At 39.0% G+C, this 18,242-nt stretch overlaps 2 protein-coding genes across 4 annotated transcripts in view; one reads left to right on the top strand and one right to left on the bottom strand.

Moving 5' to 3' along the window:
- Positions 1–1,322: 1,322 nt before the first annotated feature.
- Positions 1,323–7,208, bottom strand: coq2 (coenzyme Q2 4-hydroxybenzoate polyprenyltransferase). The gene is made up of 8 exons (XM_031305230.2): positions 7,104–7,208; positions 6,151–6,502; positions 4,091–4,257; positions 3,723–3,844; positions 2,678–2,763; positions 2,441–2,574; positions 2,004–2,192; positions 1,323–1,752 (listed from the first exon to the last, which is right to left on the bottom strand). Exons 2-8 carry the CDS (start codon positions 6,476–6,478, stop codon positions 1,597–1,599), a joined length of 1,182 nt encoding a protein of 393 aa, XP_031161090.1. The 5' UTR covers positions 6,479–6,502; positions 7,104–7,208; the 3' UTR covers positions 1,323–1,596.
- A 985-nt stretch (positions 7,209–8,193) lies between these two features.
- LOC116054095 (zinc finger protein 462-like) overlaps positions 8,194–18,242 on the top strand; it is a 12,498-nt gene continuing 2,449 nt past the window's right edge. Inside the window, exons 1-11 of one of the 3 annotated variants that reach the window (XM_031305432.2) lie at positions 8,195–8,318; positions 8,701–8,746; positions 8,837–10,532; positions 10,563–13,890; positions 13,985–14,274; positions 14,711–14,829; positions 15,648–15,782; positions 15,924–16,167; positions 16,385–16,527; positions 16,620–16,843; positions 17,644–18,242. The exon at positions 17,644–18,242 is cut by the window's right edge and continues 581 nt beyond it. In XM_031305432.2, the coding sequence (XP_031161292.1) occupies positions 8,737–8,746; positions 8,837–10,532; positions 10,563–13,890; positions 13,985–14,274; positions 14,711–14,829; positions 15,648–15,782; positions 15,924–16,167; positions 16,385–16,527; positions 16,620–16,843; positions 17,644–18,242 (6,788 nt within the window). In that variant the 5' untranslated portion in view covers positions 8,195–8,318; positions 8,701–8,736. Of the gene's footprint in view, positions 8,319–8,700; positions 8,747–8,836; positions 13,891–13,984; positions 14,275–14,710; positions 14,830–15,647; positions 15,783–15,923; positions 16,168–16,384; positions 16,528–16,619; positions 16,844–17,643 lie in introns of all 3 variants that reach the window. The other 2 variants (XM_031305430.2, XM_031305431.2) reach the window with 2 other exon arrangements.

The raw sequence follows: 18,242 nt of genomic DNA, 5'->3' as shown, positions 1-18,242 counted from the left end.
ATATATATATATATATATATATATATATTGAAATAAATGACTCAGTGTCATGTGAGGGCAGCTCTAGCATAACAGTAATCTGCAGGTCTGTGCAGCTTTTAGCCGCTTTCCTCACATTGTTTTCACATTGCGCAACCTGCACATTAACTGAATGACTGAGTGTGACTACTCCCAGAAAAAAACATTCATAAAATAATTGGCAGTGGTTCCCATTAAACAAGCTCAGCAGGGCAAAGACGAAAGGACAGAGAGCTGAAGTAAACCAGTGACTCATAAAGAAATGAAAACCCAGATATCCTTCTCAATAGTTGGTGGATAAATCCTGTTTCTATGCTGTTTTGCTGCACCTTTTTCATATTTATCTCTAGTTGTTATTGATGTTTTTATACTGATCTTGCTATTGTTTTTCTTCGTTTTTTACCTTGTAAAGTGCCTTTGAGTACCTTTTAAAGCGCTATAATGTATAATTATTATTATTATTATAAAATGTAACTAAATGACCAGTAAATACTTCCTAAGGAGGCCATTGTTTGTCTGCTCCCTAGTAGTAAAAAATGCTTAATTCAGTTTTGAGTTGTACAGTGCACAGCATAAATGAGTACACCCATGCTAAATTTGACTAAAAAGAGGAATAAAAAAATCATCTTTTGGAAATTGAACTTAATGCCTTAATTAAAAAAATGAGGAAAAATCCAACCTTTAAGGACACCAATTTTCTTTGTGAATGAATAATGTATCGTAAATAAATAGATGTTCTTCCTTAAAATACAGGGGACATAAGTACCCCTATGTTAAATCCCCATAGAGGCAGGCAGATTTTTATTTTTAAAGGACAGTTATTTCATGAATCCAGGATACTATGCATCCTGATAAAGTTCCCTTGGCCTTTGGAATTAAAATAGACCCACATCATCACATAGCCTTCACCATACCTAGAGACTGGCATGTTTTTATGTTGGTTAGCCTAATAGCTGGTTTGATTTGCATTGAGAGATGATTTTATGGAAAGTACCCCATGCCAATCTCTAGGTATGGTGAACAGTATGTGATGATGTGGGGCTACTTTAATTCCAAAGGCCAAGGGAACTTTATCAGGATGCATAATATCCTGGATCCATGAAATAACTGGCCTTTAAAAATAAAAATCTGCCTGCCTCTATGGGAATTTAACATAGGGGTGTACTCATTTATGCTGAGCACTGTATTTAGCAACAACAACTCATTACAATTTCCCCAATTATGCATGTTTATTGTGACTCATTTTGTGTGTATGTATGTAGCCACTAGAGGTCCACTTAGCAGCACTTGAACATAGAAGTGAATTATATTTGTAGGTACCAGGAGGTATTTTATTTATCAATTTACAACAATATTGATTAAAAGTGATTTTTGACATCTGTAAAATATGTTTTATGAGCAAAGAAATGTATCCAATTACTTTATTGTGAGGGTTAAAATCACACAGTGTATAGTACTTTTGTTTTGCTCGCTCATAGACTTTTGTTTAGAGGGACATCCCAAAAGATACTATCCAACGTTGTAATATGTAATGTACTGTAGATGGAGTAAAAATAATATTGGTTCTGATTATTTCACTTATCTGTCTGCTTCCTCATTCTGCAGCAAGGACTCTCTTCTTTCTTTCCACAAATTGCCAGCAACAATACCTAAAAATAACAACAGTCCAACATTTCGGTTTGAGACAAATTTCTTCCAGCAGTCCTCTGGTTTGTTTATGTCCAATGTGTAAATCTAAAATAGGAGAGAAAAATGTCACATTTTATTTGGAAAACTCATGTTTGATATCAACTTCCGGTTAGGATAATAACTAAGAAGACCTGTTATTGATTTAAAAAGATAGATGGTGTTAATTTACATATTTAAATGACCAATTCACTCAGTTGAATATTATCTCACTATGGAATGAAACTCTATACTATATGTACTGTAATAATTAACTATTTGGCAGCGAGCATTCAACTGTACAACACCATGTTCCTCACCTGATGCGTAAGGTGAATGGCCACTGTGGACAGTACAGCATAGTATGGGAGAGTCTGTTCAGCATTGATTCCAGCTACAACCAGTCCTGACATCATGGCCACTGTGAAGCCACTCAGCCAAAGTTTGGTCTGCTCCTGGAACCTGAGTGCAGTAGATTTGACTCCTACCTTGACGTCATCCTCCTTATCCTAGTATTCAAAGAAAGAACAACAGGAGCCCAGTCTCCAATCAATATTATCCTACTTTATGTAAGGCATTAAGATTATGCTCTTCCCCAGAGTGATTGGAGTCAATGGTCCGTGATAAAAATAAGTGAACTTATTTTTTATTGGTTTAAACATGAGTGAACCATTTCTTTACTAAATGTGAGCACCTGAGAATGTTCAAGTCGAATAAGTGCTTTATAGGAAACATGAATAAGAATTGTGTACTTCACCTGATGTGCATATATTGTGTCATATATCAGTGTCCACATAACTCCTGAAAAATACAGCGGGAGGCATATGGACCAATCACAGAAGCCTTTGACAGCGGACCAGCCGAGCAGTGCTCCCCAGTTGAAAGTGAGGCCTAAGCAGAAGGAACAGAGGGAACATGATACCAGCTTTAGCGTTGCTGATAGGGAAAAGTGTCAGCTTTAGATACAGAACATCTACGGAAGAATCTTACATACCCAACACAAGCTGTGGCCAATAAGTGATCCTCTTCATCAGTGGGTACGAGATGACAAGAGATAATGAAGCAGCGCCCAAAGCTATGCTGAGAAGAACATTATTAAAACTGTGAGTCTAACAGAGTCGAGCCATTAAATAAACAACTTTGCATTTGGGCCATGTTTTGTCTGCATTCCTGGCTCTTGTACATTAACACACTGCAAGTAACACATCTATTTAAAGGCAGCCGGTGAACAGTTTGATCGAGTGTTTTTGAAAAGTTATTAAGTCTGTCTTAAAACAAGAGTTAAGTGCCCATATGGACACTGAAAGTGATGTTGCTCGCTGTAATCAGTCTTCCTGTTCATACTGGACATGAAAGTGGTTGGAAACGAAATCCACAGGTCTCCTTTTGTGCAAAAATATATTTAAAGGTTTATCTGAAGCTAATATGAGGTTTCATATGTTAGATAATTTAAGTGAGTATCATTTAAGCTACAGTCTTGTTTTTCTGGACAGTGTTTTCCCGCTGAACTGTAGTGAAGGGATGGTAACAAAAATGAACTTTGACTGACTATAACTGACTAACTTTGGAAGATGTCCACTTTATTTGTCTTACTGACACTAAGACTTTTAAATGTTTGTTTTGCAAAAAACTCTGACTGTGGATTTTGTCTCACATCACTTATATTGAAAGTGAATTAAGAAGGGATCCCTTCATGGACAGTATGAACAGAGAGAATAATTACAGCAAGCAAAATGTCTTTCAATGTTCATATGGGCACCTGATTATTGCTTTAAGATAGACTTGAAAAAATGTGAACCAATCCTTCTAGTGCCATTATTGAACTTATTTTTTTTGGAATGGGTGACTTCAGGGGGTATTAAACTCTAATTCATGGTAACATTACTTATGCTTTGACTATGGGACAGCACAAAAAATAAAGTCTGAATACAGTGTTTTTTTGTCGGACCTACACACTTGCTTCTTTGCTCCATCTCCTCTGTTGTTCTTTTTAAACAACCACAATACAGAGCTAATTCAAACATGGGATCACTGGCTACCTGTAATAGTTGAGACACAACAGAACCCCAAGTGACAGCGAAAGCTGCCCTCCTAGGAACACCAGTGCCTGCATCTGAGAAATCTCTCCTGATGCAATTGGTCGAGTGGCCGTCCTGGACACCTGCACAAAATATTTATCACTTTCAAACAATGAGTCATCATCATTGGAATATATATACCTCTTTCCTAGTAAGTAAAAACAGCAGAAAATGAGATTACTAAGAAATATATAGTTGATTAAAATGGAGCTGACAGGGCAAAGCATAAAATAAGAGCTAAAGCTGTATAAGCGTTATAATAAGTTTGATCAAAAGCCACCCGTTTCTCTCAGCTAATGTGTCAATGGCTAAATATTAGTTTAATATACCTTTTTGTCAAAGTCTTTATCCCACATGTCATTGATGGTGCAGCCTGCTCCTCTCATCAGCAGAGCACCTGTTCCAAACAGGGTGAGCATGCCTAGATGAGGGAGACATCCAGGGTCGGCAGCCAGGGCAATGCTCCACGTACATGGGATGTAGAGCAGCCATGTCCCTACAACATACAAACCACAAGTCAAGAGAACTATATATATATATATATTTTTTTTTTTTCGCATTTATTTATTTAAAAAAGGGACAATGTACAACATACATTAACCTTAGACAGGAGAGATGCATTTTACCAGGTTGTAGCACTTGTGCTAATTTCCACCTGTAGTTCCTGGGCAGGCTGATGTCAAACAAATACATTTAATAACACATTTATCCCAAAACCAACATTAACATGATCATACCCTTCATTCATTTATCAACATTCATTTACAGATATGCTCCCCCATACACATCAGTTACTATACATTATGTGAACATGTTTGTTTTAAAAGAAGCCATTTTTTGGGAATCCTACACTCGCCCTGAACAGTCGATCGAGTCGCTCGAGATGTAATTTCTGAGCTCAGCTCACATTTTTTAACCGGAGGTGCTGCAATACCATTTATTATCTTGAACAAAAGACAGAGGTTAGAGTATATGATAATATTTTCAAAACTTAATATACTATGTTTTTTTTAAGAATATGACAGTGGTGAAATAGCCAAGTTTTCTTGTCATGAACCTTAAGAGAACTTTTATACAATGATTCCAGGGGTCTTAATGCTGTTTTACATGCCTGTGACCAACTCGTCATGCAATAAAATGCGGAATTATCATCGCATTTAGATATAAGTTAGATGCATCTATGGTCAAAGAGTTCCTAATGTATCTAAACTGTGCTATGTTAATTTTCAACGTGTTGGTTAACCTTTTAATATGTTTTTTGAAATTTAAATTTGGGTCAAGAATGACTCCTAAATATTTAATTTGGTCTACCCTTGTTATTTCTTGACCGTCTATTTTGATTTTTGAATCAGTTTTACATGACGAGAGCTTACGGCAATTTGTAAAAAACATAGAGACCGTTTTGTCAACATTCAAAGTTCAAAAGTTTTTTAGCCAAATAGAAATCTTTTTCATTTCCTCAGTTAACTTTCGGGCAACATCCTTAACAGTTTTACCATGAATATACACTACTGTATCATCAGCATACATTATCATTTTAGCATTATTACACACAGACGGAAAATCATTCATATAAAGAGAAAACAACAAGGGCCCTAATATAGAGCCCTGCAGCACACCCATAGTGCATGCTCGTAAGGGAGATGATACATTATTTATCGATACACACTGCTGTATAAAAGATTAACATCTGAAAGTCTAAGCAGGAAAATGTGACTTATGTTAAGGACCCCTGAAACAAGGCATTTTACCCACACATTTTTTGTTTTGTTTTAGATTTGTGCACATATCATGATATTGCCTTGTATTTTTCCATTGACATTTGTGTTTGCTGATGTTATTTTCCTCGCTATTGTTGTGCCATCCACATTAACTTGTACAGCACTTTGGTCAACTCCAGTTGCGGCGGTGGCTTGGGAGGAAAAGCGGTTGTATACTAATCAGAAGGTCGATGATTTGATCCCTGGCCCCTACAGTCTACATGTCGAAGTGTCTTTGGGCAAGATACTAAATCCCAAAGTTTGTGTTCAAACTTTTAATAATACTAGCACTTTTACTCTAAATTAGACCTTGGAGTGGACATTTAGTTTTTATGTATTCTAGTCTTTTTTTAAGGTTAACCAGACATTTTGGTTTAACGCCACACTGCAGAAGTAGAGATACTGTAGATCTAATGTTAAATTTAGTGATGTTTATTTGCACAGTAATGCACAGAACATCACATTTTAAGTTTAGACAAAATTATAATCTATATATTATTATGTAAGTAGGAATGCATTAATATGGTATTTTGAAGCTGATACAAATATATTTGATAGCAAATATCACCTTTAATCTTAAAAAGCATACACAGAAAGACATGGTTTAAATTAAAAATGATTATACCAACCAATAGGTTTGTCCAGCCTCATCAATCGCAGGTATGGCTGGACAGGCGCTGGTGCTGAATTCACAATTGTAGCAGCTGATAAACTGAACGATCTTCTCCCACATTGCTGTGTTTGGTGTAGTCTGAGGGATGGGCAGATAGCGCTCTGGCTGTAAAACACTCTTCCCAACACACTGGGAACTGAGCGGAGACTCACTTCTCTTGTGATCCCTCCTTCCGTTTGAAGGCAGCTGTTAGACGAGGAGTAAAGACAGGGGTAAGAAACTCCATGGTGAATCCTCCTCAGGGCATTCAGAGTTAACCTGCTGGTCAGCTTGGCTGGGAGCATGGTGTTTCTCTGAGGTCAGATTATCTTTTTTGGACACACAAATACACACACACACACAAACAATGGTTTGTCAATGGCTTTTCACAGAGGATGACTTTTCTGTTGCAACAGGCATTTCTTTTGTGATATAGTGAATGAGCTGCACGAAGAAACTGAAATGTTCACGTGTCAGAGAGAGTTGTGTACCTTTTAGCGGTTTGTGTGCGTGTAACTGCAGCATTAAGTATTATATATATATTTAAATATGTTTATTTGTTTCTGTATTTTTTTTTTTCTTCATATTAATGTTTAATATGCTTATGTATGCACCAACAACCAAATTCCTTGTAAGGGTTACTTATTTCTGAACAGTCTGTCTGGTTATATTAGCTAGCAGTTGCTGATAAAAGTAATTTAGGCAGTAAGTAGATAAAATCATACTAAAAAAGGCACACACTTACTGCCATGCATTTTATTCTGAATTTATAATGAGTATTAGCCACAACCCAACTACTAATAACTCTAGCTAGCTCATCTAGCACTAGCTAGTTCAAACGATTTGATTCAACGCAAACGTGTCTTAAACCGAATATAGTGTAAGGTAACGGTGAATGGTATAAAAATGGTAATTTTAAAGGGAACTAACCACTACACAGATGCCTATGGACTCCCTGCACTATGGGTCACTGCTGCATTGATGTATGCTGTTCGCTCTTCGCTGCTGTTGCGCTCATAGACAGTAAATTTAAGGTTGCGCCAAAGAATTTCTAATAAGGGTCCGTAGTCCGTAGGCAGAGTCCGTAGACCGGCTTTGGTTGCGCTTGGTACGCTTTCCTGTTATGGTCCGCCATTCATTGCTCCGGGGAAACAACGTCAGTACACGGAACCAATGACCAATGACTGTGGCAGGGAACATCTCTGGTTTAGAAAATCACACTAGAGATCGAAGATAACACAGGCACGATATATAGCTATAACTTCTTTTTAAGTTAATAACTTCCATAGTCCTCTAAAATCTTTTGTTGTCAATATACTAACGTTACGTTACATGTTATCATTTTCTTTGCTAACAAATTGGTGCACATGCTTACCACTAGGGTTGCTGTAATCAATATCAAAGTAGCAAAAACGTATTATTTGATAGTTTTGTTTATGACTTACACAAGTAGCCTACATTATGTTGTATGAAACAATATGAAACCTATAGGACATGTTTATAGGATTTTTAAAAGTGGATACAAGACAAGCCAATATATATATATATATATATATATATATATATATATATATATATATATATTTATGCAATGTAATTTAACAAGTACTTCCGGTAAAATGTGTCTGTGATTTCACAATAAAGGCACGATTGTTTGGTGTTTTAATATGAGCTGCACCAATAGTGAAATAATACAATTAAGTTCAATATTAAAAATAATACCATCTTTTGTGTAAATTACAAAATAAATTAACATCAAAATAGATTATTTTACATTTTATTTATTTTAGATTTGCACATTTACATGTGCCGTGTCTATGAAATTGAATGGCTGGTAAATTTAATAAATGTTTCATTAGTTACATTAGTCTTTTCTAAGTGAAGTTGGATGAGTTTTTTTTTTTTTTTTTTTTTTCCTTTCTTTTTTGCACCACTCCAATACTATATTTTATTGTGAAGGTTAAGGGATTTTTCGACGGAAATTAAGTAAATACATTGAAGTTTTGTTATCGGAGCGGAAGCACACAAGCCAGAGAGAGTTGTAGTCGCGGGAAAAATGGCGGAAAATTGTGGTTTCTTCACGTTATCATTACCAGCGATTCAAAACGTTGCATTTTAAGCCTCATCCATTGTCTGCATGCGTGAGTAAGTTATATTATTTGTCTGCATTGATTATCTTAGTAAGTTGTATTTGTCCAGTTTTTCCTTCAAATTTGTTGTTGAAAGAGTTCGACTCAGTTTAATCTGTAAAGGGACTGGACTCGCAACGTTACGTCCCCTTCCTTTCCTGTTGAGCATTCCTGACTGAGGTCCTTACTTGTTTCTACTGCCATTGCTGTACTGCTGATCAGTTTTTCCTTTAATGCTTTAGGAGCGCGCAGTGGATCTCTTGTCAATGTTTTTAAAAATCCCTGTTAAACCTCGACAGTGCACTTAACTTTAACACTGATAACACAGTAATAATCAAATATATGTTGCTGGTTTTGTACCTTGAGGAATGCAATGATTAATACTTTACATTCTGTAGGTGTATCACAGCTCTGGGTTTAGAGAGGAAAGCAAGATGCAAAAAGGTATTTATCCCAGTCAATTTTCTGACAGTTTTAATGCAGTGCATGAAATCAAGTTGAGTATTCAACATTATCTGTTATTTACACCCTTAGATTCAATGAACGTTTCCACCTCTGGCCCCATGACACAGATTGAAGTTCTTACTCAAGAATCCCAAATCAAGTCTCTCAGGTGTAGTCACTGTACACTCCTCTTCAAATCTAAGGTCTACCTTTTTGAACACCTCCACCAGGTGCATGGCTTTGAAGTAGATTCTGCTCTCCGAGATGCTGGTTTGAAATGCCCTGGGTCTAACAAAGCCAACACTGAAAACCATTGCAACAGTTCAGGACATCATTTTGAATGCCAGCACTGTGATTTTACAGCTTGTAGCCTGGACGTTTTAAACGAACATGAGAAACAATGTAACAAAAATGTTGAAGATCGGAACGTAATAGGAAATCAAATTATTTCTGAAAACCCAGAGACCGACATAAATGTCATTTCAGCAAACCAGCACAGTGAAACTGCAGGAGCAAAAGAGATATCCTCCAGTTTTTTAGTTATGTCTACCTCAAAATCTAAATGCACACTTAACTCCTCAAAAGATCTGAAGACATACAAGAGGCCCTTGCAAACCATGACCAAGTACTTTGCAGCAGCATCTGGATCAAATGGGAAGTTAGCTGATGACACAAAGCTTCTAGACAGCACCAAAGGAACCATACTTTTGCAAGAATCTCCCTCAAGCCCCAGCCCAAACAGTAGCGGTGTCTTTAAAGTCACTGCCAAACACAACATGATTGATACTGGTGTTTCTCATCGGTTTTTGCTAACTGATCACTTCTTAAATTCTGACATGAGACCACCAAAGCCCAAGGAACAATCCATTGAAACAGTTCCTGACAATGTTGGCAAAAGGACCAACAAGGAAAGCTCGAAACATCCTCCTGCTAAAAAAGCAAAGTCAGACAAAAAAGCGACAAAGCTCCCAGAGGACGCAAACGCAAGAAAACAACAATCATCAAGCAACGCAGAGTTTTCATTTGAAGTTAGCGAAGATGAAGGCGAAAACAAGCTTTGTCTTGTCAATGGAAACATGGAAAGCTCAAAGGTTTATTTTTGTAAGCATTGTGACTACAGTGATATGGACATCGCATGCGTGTCTACTCATTATCAGAACCACCACCCTTATGTAAGATATAACGCTGCTTACATTCAGGATCCAAGTGATGAGAGTGCTACCTTTCGTTGCCTGCAGTGTCCAGTTGAGTTTGTAAGTGTAGCTTTCCTCAAGAGACACTACTCTGAAAATCATCCAGAGGCCCCAAATGTATTCACGATACTATCACGTGAACTTAATTTGGTTTTTAAATGTTTTGTTTGTCCGTTTACCACCAATGTATTGAAGGCTTTGAAAGAACATTACAAGGAAAATCATCCAAAGCATATAGTGGATAATTCCTTGATGTACTGCAGATATTCGGCGACTGGATGCCAAAAGGGATCATCTCAGTCGAATGCGTGTGAAAAACCACCCAGTCCAGAAAGACAAGGAGGTATTTCTCCTGAGAGTGCCTGCACACCATGTAAGGAAGTCCAAAATGCACCCTCACCCCAACATCCCACCTCCCCGGGAGCAAACGTGGCCTTGTATCATTGCAATAACTGCAAGTTTAGTCATAAGTCGGTTGTTGTCATGCATGTCCACTACCAAAAAAAACACCCAGGTGAAGAAGTCACAATAGACAAAATCAAACAGTCAGCTTGTGTCACATCGCATAGAACATCACAGATTATGCCAGTCAAGTCTCCAAACTCTGTGAAAATAACAGAAAAATCTGCACCTCAAACGAACATCTCAGATTTTTTTAAGAAAGCAAAAGAAAAAGGTGAGCTGTCACAGCGGAAGCAAGCAACAGAAGCTTCTAAGACTCATTCTGAGTCTCCTAAAACTAAGAAAGTGGACTCTGCAGGGGACCGAAGTAAAAGGAAGAAGTTGCCTACCAAACACAATAAGGAAGTGTCTGCTAGAATGGACAGTTTATCCTGCAGTTCACCAGATAAATTGTTTTACTGTCAGTTTTGCAGTTATTCAAGTACCAAAATCAAAAGCGTTATTGGTCATCATAATGCAAAACATGCTATGCATGCACTAACTGGTATTCAAGAGATCTTAATCTATAGTGCTGAGGTGCAGAAAAAGAAACTTCAAAGTGAAGCTGAGGCCTCAGCAAGTACTACGTCTTCTGATTCTAAAACTAATAAACATGTTGATGTATATAGTGTAAAAGAACTTCAACATGAAGAGGATAAGGCAGCAAATGCTTTGGTGATGAAGTATAATCCTTATGCATGTGCAGAAAACTTGTTTTACTGCCAAAAGTGCAACTATGGAAATCCAGCTGTAATTGGAGTAGTGAGCCATCAAAACCAAGTTCACAGAGACCTTCCTTACAACAGGGAATGTATTATTGAACATACAGCTATGATTCATGATGAAATTGAAAAATCTAAAACTCAACCAAAGGAGTTGTCCTTTTCAACGTGTCTACCTCTTCCTCTTATGAATGAGGGCGATGAAGATATGCTTTTCTGTCACTTTTGCAACTATAGACAGAGGACTATGGACTACATATTGCGGCATTACAGCAAAAAACATCGTGGATTTGTGGTTAATAGCGAACACATCTGTCTGTATACCTCTATGGTTCATGAGAAGACACAGAAATTGCACCTACATACAACTGGAAAAAAACAAAATGTCAAACATGCATCCCTAGGGGGAAAAGGAAATGAAAAAACAAAGAAGCTTGGCAAATCCTTCTCAGCATCAGCATCACCCTCGATGACAGCCTCACAAACACAGAGGACCCTTCAGTGCCATAGATGCCCATACAGCACTCCATATGTAAATGTTTTGAAGAGGCATCTATGGAAAATCCACAAGGCAAATAGATCAGTCACAGAGGTTTTAAGAATGTGTTTCAAACAAGGAACTTTAAAGGCAGGGTATCACTGTGACACATGTGTTTTTTCTCACAAAGAAGCAGCAGCAGTCTATAAACACTACCAGGCACAACACCCAGGACGTAGACCAAGCCTTGAGTACGTGACTGCTCGGTTGTACGTCGGCGCCGATACAGGTCCTCCTGAAACGAAGAAACCTCAAATAAAGCACACCGTTGGTATTAGTGATAGTGATGGCACTGATGGCAGCTTGCCATCTCAAAGATCTGGACAAAATGGAACCAAGACACATTCGTGCAGAGCATGTTCATTTAAAGATAGCTCAATGTCAGGCATCATACGCCACTACCATGCTGTTCATCCGTGGTCTGTGAAAGAAGACGGCTCTGTCCTGAATGTCATCAAGAGGAAGAGACCAAGTGCAAACAGGCAGGCGGAAGACCACAATGCTATGCCAGGGTCATTTGAATCCTACCAAGAGCCCCTGGAATTTGACATGTCACCTGGTTCTCCTAAAGCAACAGCGTCCTCCACAATGTTCTGGTGCCCTTTCTGTCCTGCAAGATTTAACAACCAGCACGGTCTCAACGTCCACTGTGGAATTAAACACCATGAAGCTGTAACTGAAAATTCAGATAAACAGCAAGAGCCGGTCCAAACACGCACGCATGTCTTTAAGTGTCCACATTGTACCTACATCAATACCCGTTATCAAGGAATTCTCACTCACTGCCAGATGAAGCATCCTGCCCTCGCATCCAGGGTGGACAGTCATCACGTGGATGAAGCGCGTTTAAACAACGCGGGTGACTGTTTGAAAATGAATAGTCCTGGTGGCAATTTGAGAAATGGTGGCTACATGTGTGAAACTTGCCCACAAATCTGTACAACGCAGAAGAAGCTGAACAAGCACTGCAAGAAGGACCATACTGAGACTGTGGCAAAAACTGTGCCAAACACACTGAAACCAGCGCCTAAACCATCGGCTGTGAGTACAATGAAACCACATAAGACCCTAAGCAAAAGGGGATCAGTATCGCAGGCTTCCTTTTTAAGGAAGAAAACGTATGCAGCAGTTTCGTGCCAGCACTGCTCTTATAAGTGCACCACAAAAATTGCGCTTGGTCGACACTTGCAGGTTCACCACAAGAATGCATCAATGGTAAAGGATAGCTTCTTAAAATACTATGCACCAGTATACAAGCAGGCCCATGAGAAGCAACTGGAAAACACTCGTGAGGCATGTAAATCTAGCACGACGACAGCGAAAAACAAAAAATTACTAGTCTACAGGTGTCCAAGTTGTCCCTATATCAATGCAAGCTACCATGGCATACTCACTCACTGCCAAATGAAGCATCCGGACGTCGTAGCCAGGGCAGATCAACTTCAAACAGATGAAATACTTGTAACCAACATGGTTATGTGTTCAACTGGAAAAGCTTCTAATGAACGAGGTTACATGTGTAAAATATGTCCACTAATTTATGCATCATTGAAGAAACTGAAAATCCACTGCGACAGGGACCATGATCCGGCTCAGGCAGCAGCTTCGGAACATTCAGCTGACATTGAAACTGAGAAGCAACCTGATCACAGCTGTCAGGGCTCAGCATTGGAGGCTTCAAAAAGCAAAACCTCAGCAGTGAGCGACACAGAAATCGGAGTCGGAAACCAGTTGGGCACTCCAGACCCACTTTCAGTACAGAACAAGCAAACGCTGTACAAGTGCCACATTTGTACCTATAAAGGATTCTTCCGCAGATACCTGCAAAGTCACTACAAAAAGACTCACAAATTGGACCCACTTGCCATTTACAAGCTGCTAGAGAAGTACAACAAACGCAAACGACGCAGACCCGGCAAACTGCCTGAAGCTGAATCTGAGGAAAGTGCACCCATCAAATGCAAGAAGTGTCCAGAGTTGATGTTTGACTCTTCTCAGCTTCTTGCTGCCCACTACAGTATTTCCCACAGCTCAGATAGCATATTGGACTTCACTGTGTTATCGCAAGGATTAAGGAAGGGTAGTACAGGTCTTTACAGGTGTATCCACTGCAACAAACAAATGAATGGAATCAGAAAGCTGTGGTATCACCTGGATTGCCACAGAGAGAGTGAGAGAAAGACGACAAAGGCTGCAAAAACAACAGCATCACTTGTCATTACGACAGCACCAGAGGCCAAATTCATCAAAGTAAGTTGACTCTGCCTAGTGTCATTTACACTTTTGATAATTTGCTACATGATTTAGCTACTTTTGTTGACTATTGCTGTGTTTCATATTCCAGGACTGTGGGCAAGATGAACTTCTCACGTTGGAAACTGTGGAGGAACTGGCCCAGTGGAATGTGACACAAGTAGAGACCTTAACTTTGCCACCAAGTTCTCTGTCGTCACCTTCGAAACCCACTGATGTAGAGCAACCACAGCTGGAATCGAGAGAAGACAAACACCCTTGCAAACAGTGTAGACGGACATTCATGTCCCTGAAAGGTTTGCGTTCGCATGAGCGCAGCCATGCAGCCGTGGCAGCCATCAAGAAGCTGAACAATCTGCCTACCTCAGTATTAAAGCACAAGTAAGAAGAAACTTTGGTGATTTAGAGTTAGGTATTAAGGCCAAAAGAAAAATGTCGAGTCAGTCAGCATTTAGCAGTGGCAAAAATTTGGTCCATCATTGCTTAATACTTTTCTTTACAATACACGCCATTCAAAACAAAAGTCCCAAATTTGTTTATCTAAAAGTACTTTTATAATTCCTATTTGGGCTTACACGTACATAAATGAGAGCTCTTCATGTGGCTTCCTTTGCACACATTCAAATGGCTTTACAAAGCTAAGTAATACTTTAAAAGTATCTTTAATACAGTATTATTAATACAATTAGGTATTAAGTTAAACATACATTACACAATTTGATGTCCTTTTTTGTCCAGAGCCACCAATTTGTATTTAGTTAGTTATGAGCTAACTGTGATCTGACTGAATGTTTTGTTTTTGTCATAATCTCAACAGCATCAACAAATACGTCCTGTACAAAGTTGGGACTATAAAGCCTTTCCGATGTAGCTTCTGTTCCTATCGGACGACCGTCATGGGCCTGTGGAGGAGTCATTTTATGAAAACACATCAAGGTAAGTAACTTGTATATAACGCACTATTACCTAACATTCAATAAATTGGTAATAGTATGATGTTACTATGATGCATTTTTTAGCTGCTGACATATCTGATCACCAATAATATATTGAAGTGTCAGCAATACAAGGACATCCTGGCATACATAGTGTTTGGTTACATACACTTCACCAATATTCTATCAGTGGCTAAATATTAGAAACACCTCTAATACAGTTCAACTGTACCACAAACTACATCCTCCAAAATGACCACACAGTGGAGCCATGCCTCTCTTAAACACTAAACATTATAACCTTTTTTTAAGGTAGGATTTATTGTTGTTGTAAGTTTATTTGATTAGGACAATGCACATTAATCAACATTTCTGTAAATGCGCCAGTGTTAACCAGTCGGCTACAGTATTGCAGGACTGTTGTATTGGACTATATTGATTTAAGCCAGGTGGATCTAATAAACTGTCAAGTGTAGATTGAACCTGTTGTAGCTCCCAGGCATTATTTCTGCTCGCTGATTTTGATCAGGAGGATTTCCTAATACCAACATCCAGCCAAATGTTGTTATATATGGGCTGTTGCAGTCATATTGTTCTTTAATAGCCACTTCTCCCACTCTGAATGGTTTTCTTTTTTGAAGAATTGCCAGCATACAAAAATAACAGGTTGTGGGTATTACATATTCTCTGTTGTGCTAACTATAATGCTTTACCCAAGTTTTGGAATTTATCAGATAGTGTAGCCCGTTAGCACTTGTATTGTGATATTGCAAGTTTTTCTGTCTTTCCTCCCACGTTCGAACCATTCTGAATGCTCAGATGTCATTTCGGATCATGGTGAGACTGACAACCAAGATGAGGAGAGTGCTCAGAGGGCCGACAAGGAGCTCTTCAGCTTATCGGAGGATTTAAACAATTGGCCTGAACCTGATGAAGAACCTGAAATAACTGAAAGCAAGTCATCCCTATTATGTTCTATAAATCGTAATGTATTTAACTGTCAAAATATATATTTAATACACACTTTTGCAATAAGGGCTAAACAGAGAATAGTACTTTTTGTAAATAAATGTGTAATTGATTGTACTTTGACAGAATCACCGTACTTGGAGCCACCAGATGTGCAGCGACAGTTGAACCACTATAACTTGATGGCACAGGCTGATGCCCCGTCTCAATCAAATGTGCAAGAAACCAAGTTACCTGACAGCAGACTTCTTCGATGTGAGTTATGCAATTTCAGTACTGGACACCTGTCTAGTATGCGACGACACTACCTAAATCGGCATGGAAAGAAGATCCTCAGGTGTAAGGACTGCGACTTTTTCACAGGTTTAAGGTAAGTTACAACCACCATTATTATACAACCAGTATTTTTCTCTGCGTAAAACAGGGAATGTTTTTATATGTAAGAATTACTGTAAATGCCTTCTTTTTCTACTTTTAACTAACTTTTAATTAACCCACCTATTATTATTATTATTATTATTATTATTATTGTTATGCAAAAGTTGTCTCCAAACACCTGCCACTTGTTTCTCTTGCCTTTTTATTAGGAAAACCATGGAAATGCACATGGAGACAGGTCACTCTACATGCCAGTCAGAACCCACTCATCAGAAAGACCTCCGCTGCCCTTTCTGCCTCTACCAGACCAAGAACAAGAATAACATGATCGATCACATCGTCTTGCATCGCGGTAGGTACTCGACAAGATTCTGTGTTCCCCACCCACTCGTATCCTCACCTGTCCCATTATGTTCAGTGTTTTTGTTTATTTCTTTTTTTCAGAGGAACGTGTTGTGCCAATAGAGGTGCGTCGCTCGAAGCTGTCGCGTTACCTTCAAGGCATCGTCTTCCGCTGTCACAAATGCACTTTCACAAGCGGAAGTGCTGACAACCTGCGTTTGCACATGACGAGGCATGATGACATCAAACCCTACAAGTGTCGGCTGTGCTACTTCGACTGCACTCGGCTGAGCGACTTGGAGGCACACCTGAGTGATAAACATCAGGTAAGGATTTGTTACTTAACCCCTCTATGCATCACTGGAATTCCTTTGTGTTTGACGGAATTGTAAATGATCCACTTTAAATGTACTTGAATTTGGAAAAAAGTAAAGGGAATCACATACACCTTCTTTATTTCACATTATCAGTAGCCATTATAAAAATGCATTTTAGAGAATAAAAGTTATTCACTGAACTCTTAGGGGGTTCAAAGAGTATTGCAGGGGTTGACACCGGAGCCCCTATTCAACCAAACACAAGTTGTTGCTGCTGCAACGTTTGTGTCTGCATGTCCAGCATTGCAAATCTTGTCAAGTCAATTTTATTTATATGGCCTAATATCACAAATTTTCCACAAGGGGATTTACAATCTACACAGCATACGCCACCCTCTGCCCTTAGACCCTAAAATTGAATGAGGAAAAACTCTCCGAAAAGAAACTTTTAAAGGGGAAAAAATATATGAAACCTCAGGAAGAACAACTGGGGAGGGATCCTACTCCTGGAGTAGGTAGAGAAACTCCCCATAAAGAAACTTTAAAGGAGAAAAAAACATAAGAAACCTCAGAACAACTGGGGACGGGTCTCACTCCTGGAGTAGGTAGAGAGACCACAATGGTTCCTGTTCATCTGAAAGGACTACCTTCAGAACAGGGACTAGTGGGGGTTCCTCTGGTTGAAGCACAGGTTCCTGATTTGAGGAAATGGTTCCTTGGCCCATGGAAACGTTTCCTGCGCTGGAAATGGGCTGTATGGGTTCTTGTACATTTGTAGTTTGATTTTGTTTTGTTTTTCTTTTGTGCAGGTTGTGAGGAATCATGAGCTTGTGGGTCAGGTCAGCCTTGAACAGCTACAAGCAAGGGTTGATAGGATGCCGGTAGAGGAACCTTCGTCTAACTTGGAGCACCACTACAATGTCAGTGAGGATGTAGAAACAGAAGAGTTTGTCACTGACTGTGATGAAGTTCCGCATGAGACACAAGCTCAGAACCCGGCAGAAAATAACATGAGGGAGAAAGTTACACTACAGAGCAAGGAAGCATATCAGAAAAAAGGCCAGGACCGAAGGAAAGAAGAAAGCCCTGCCAAGAGCTCTGTGTTGGACCTTCAGTATGAAAACACAAAACCAAACACTTCTGTCCAAGAGAAGCATGAGCAAGAACCACAACAACAAGATGTTGTGGTCTTGCCAGCACAACCAGATATTGAGGACAGCAGCATAACGTTCACACAACAAAAGGTGGAGGCAGCTGATAAGAGCTCACCAACATTTGGTAAAATAGCTAAAGAAGTACAGGCCCACAAGCCACATAATAAAAATCTGGAGCATAAAACGTTGAGCATCGAGGCTAGGGTAGAAGATGATATACTTCGCAATATCCGACTGCTGGATGAGGATGGCAG

Source organism: Sander lucioperca, chromosome 2, assembly GCF_008315115.2.
Source record: "Sander lucioperca isolate FBNREF2018 chromosome 2, SLUC_FBN_1.2, whole genome shotgun sequence".
NCBI lineage: Eukaryota > Metazoa > Chordata > Actinopteri > Perciformes > Percidae > Sander > Sander lucioperca.
This window is presented reverse-complemented; position numbering and strand designations above follow the sequence as displayed.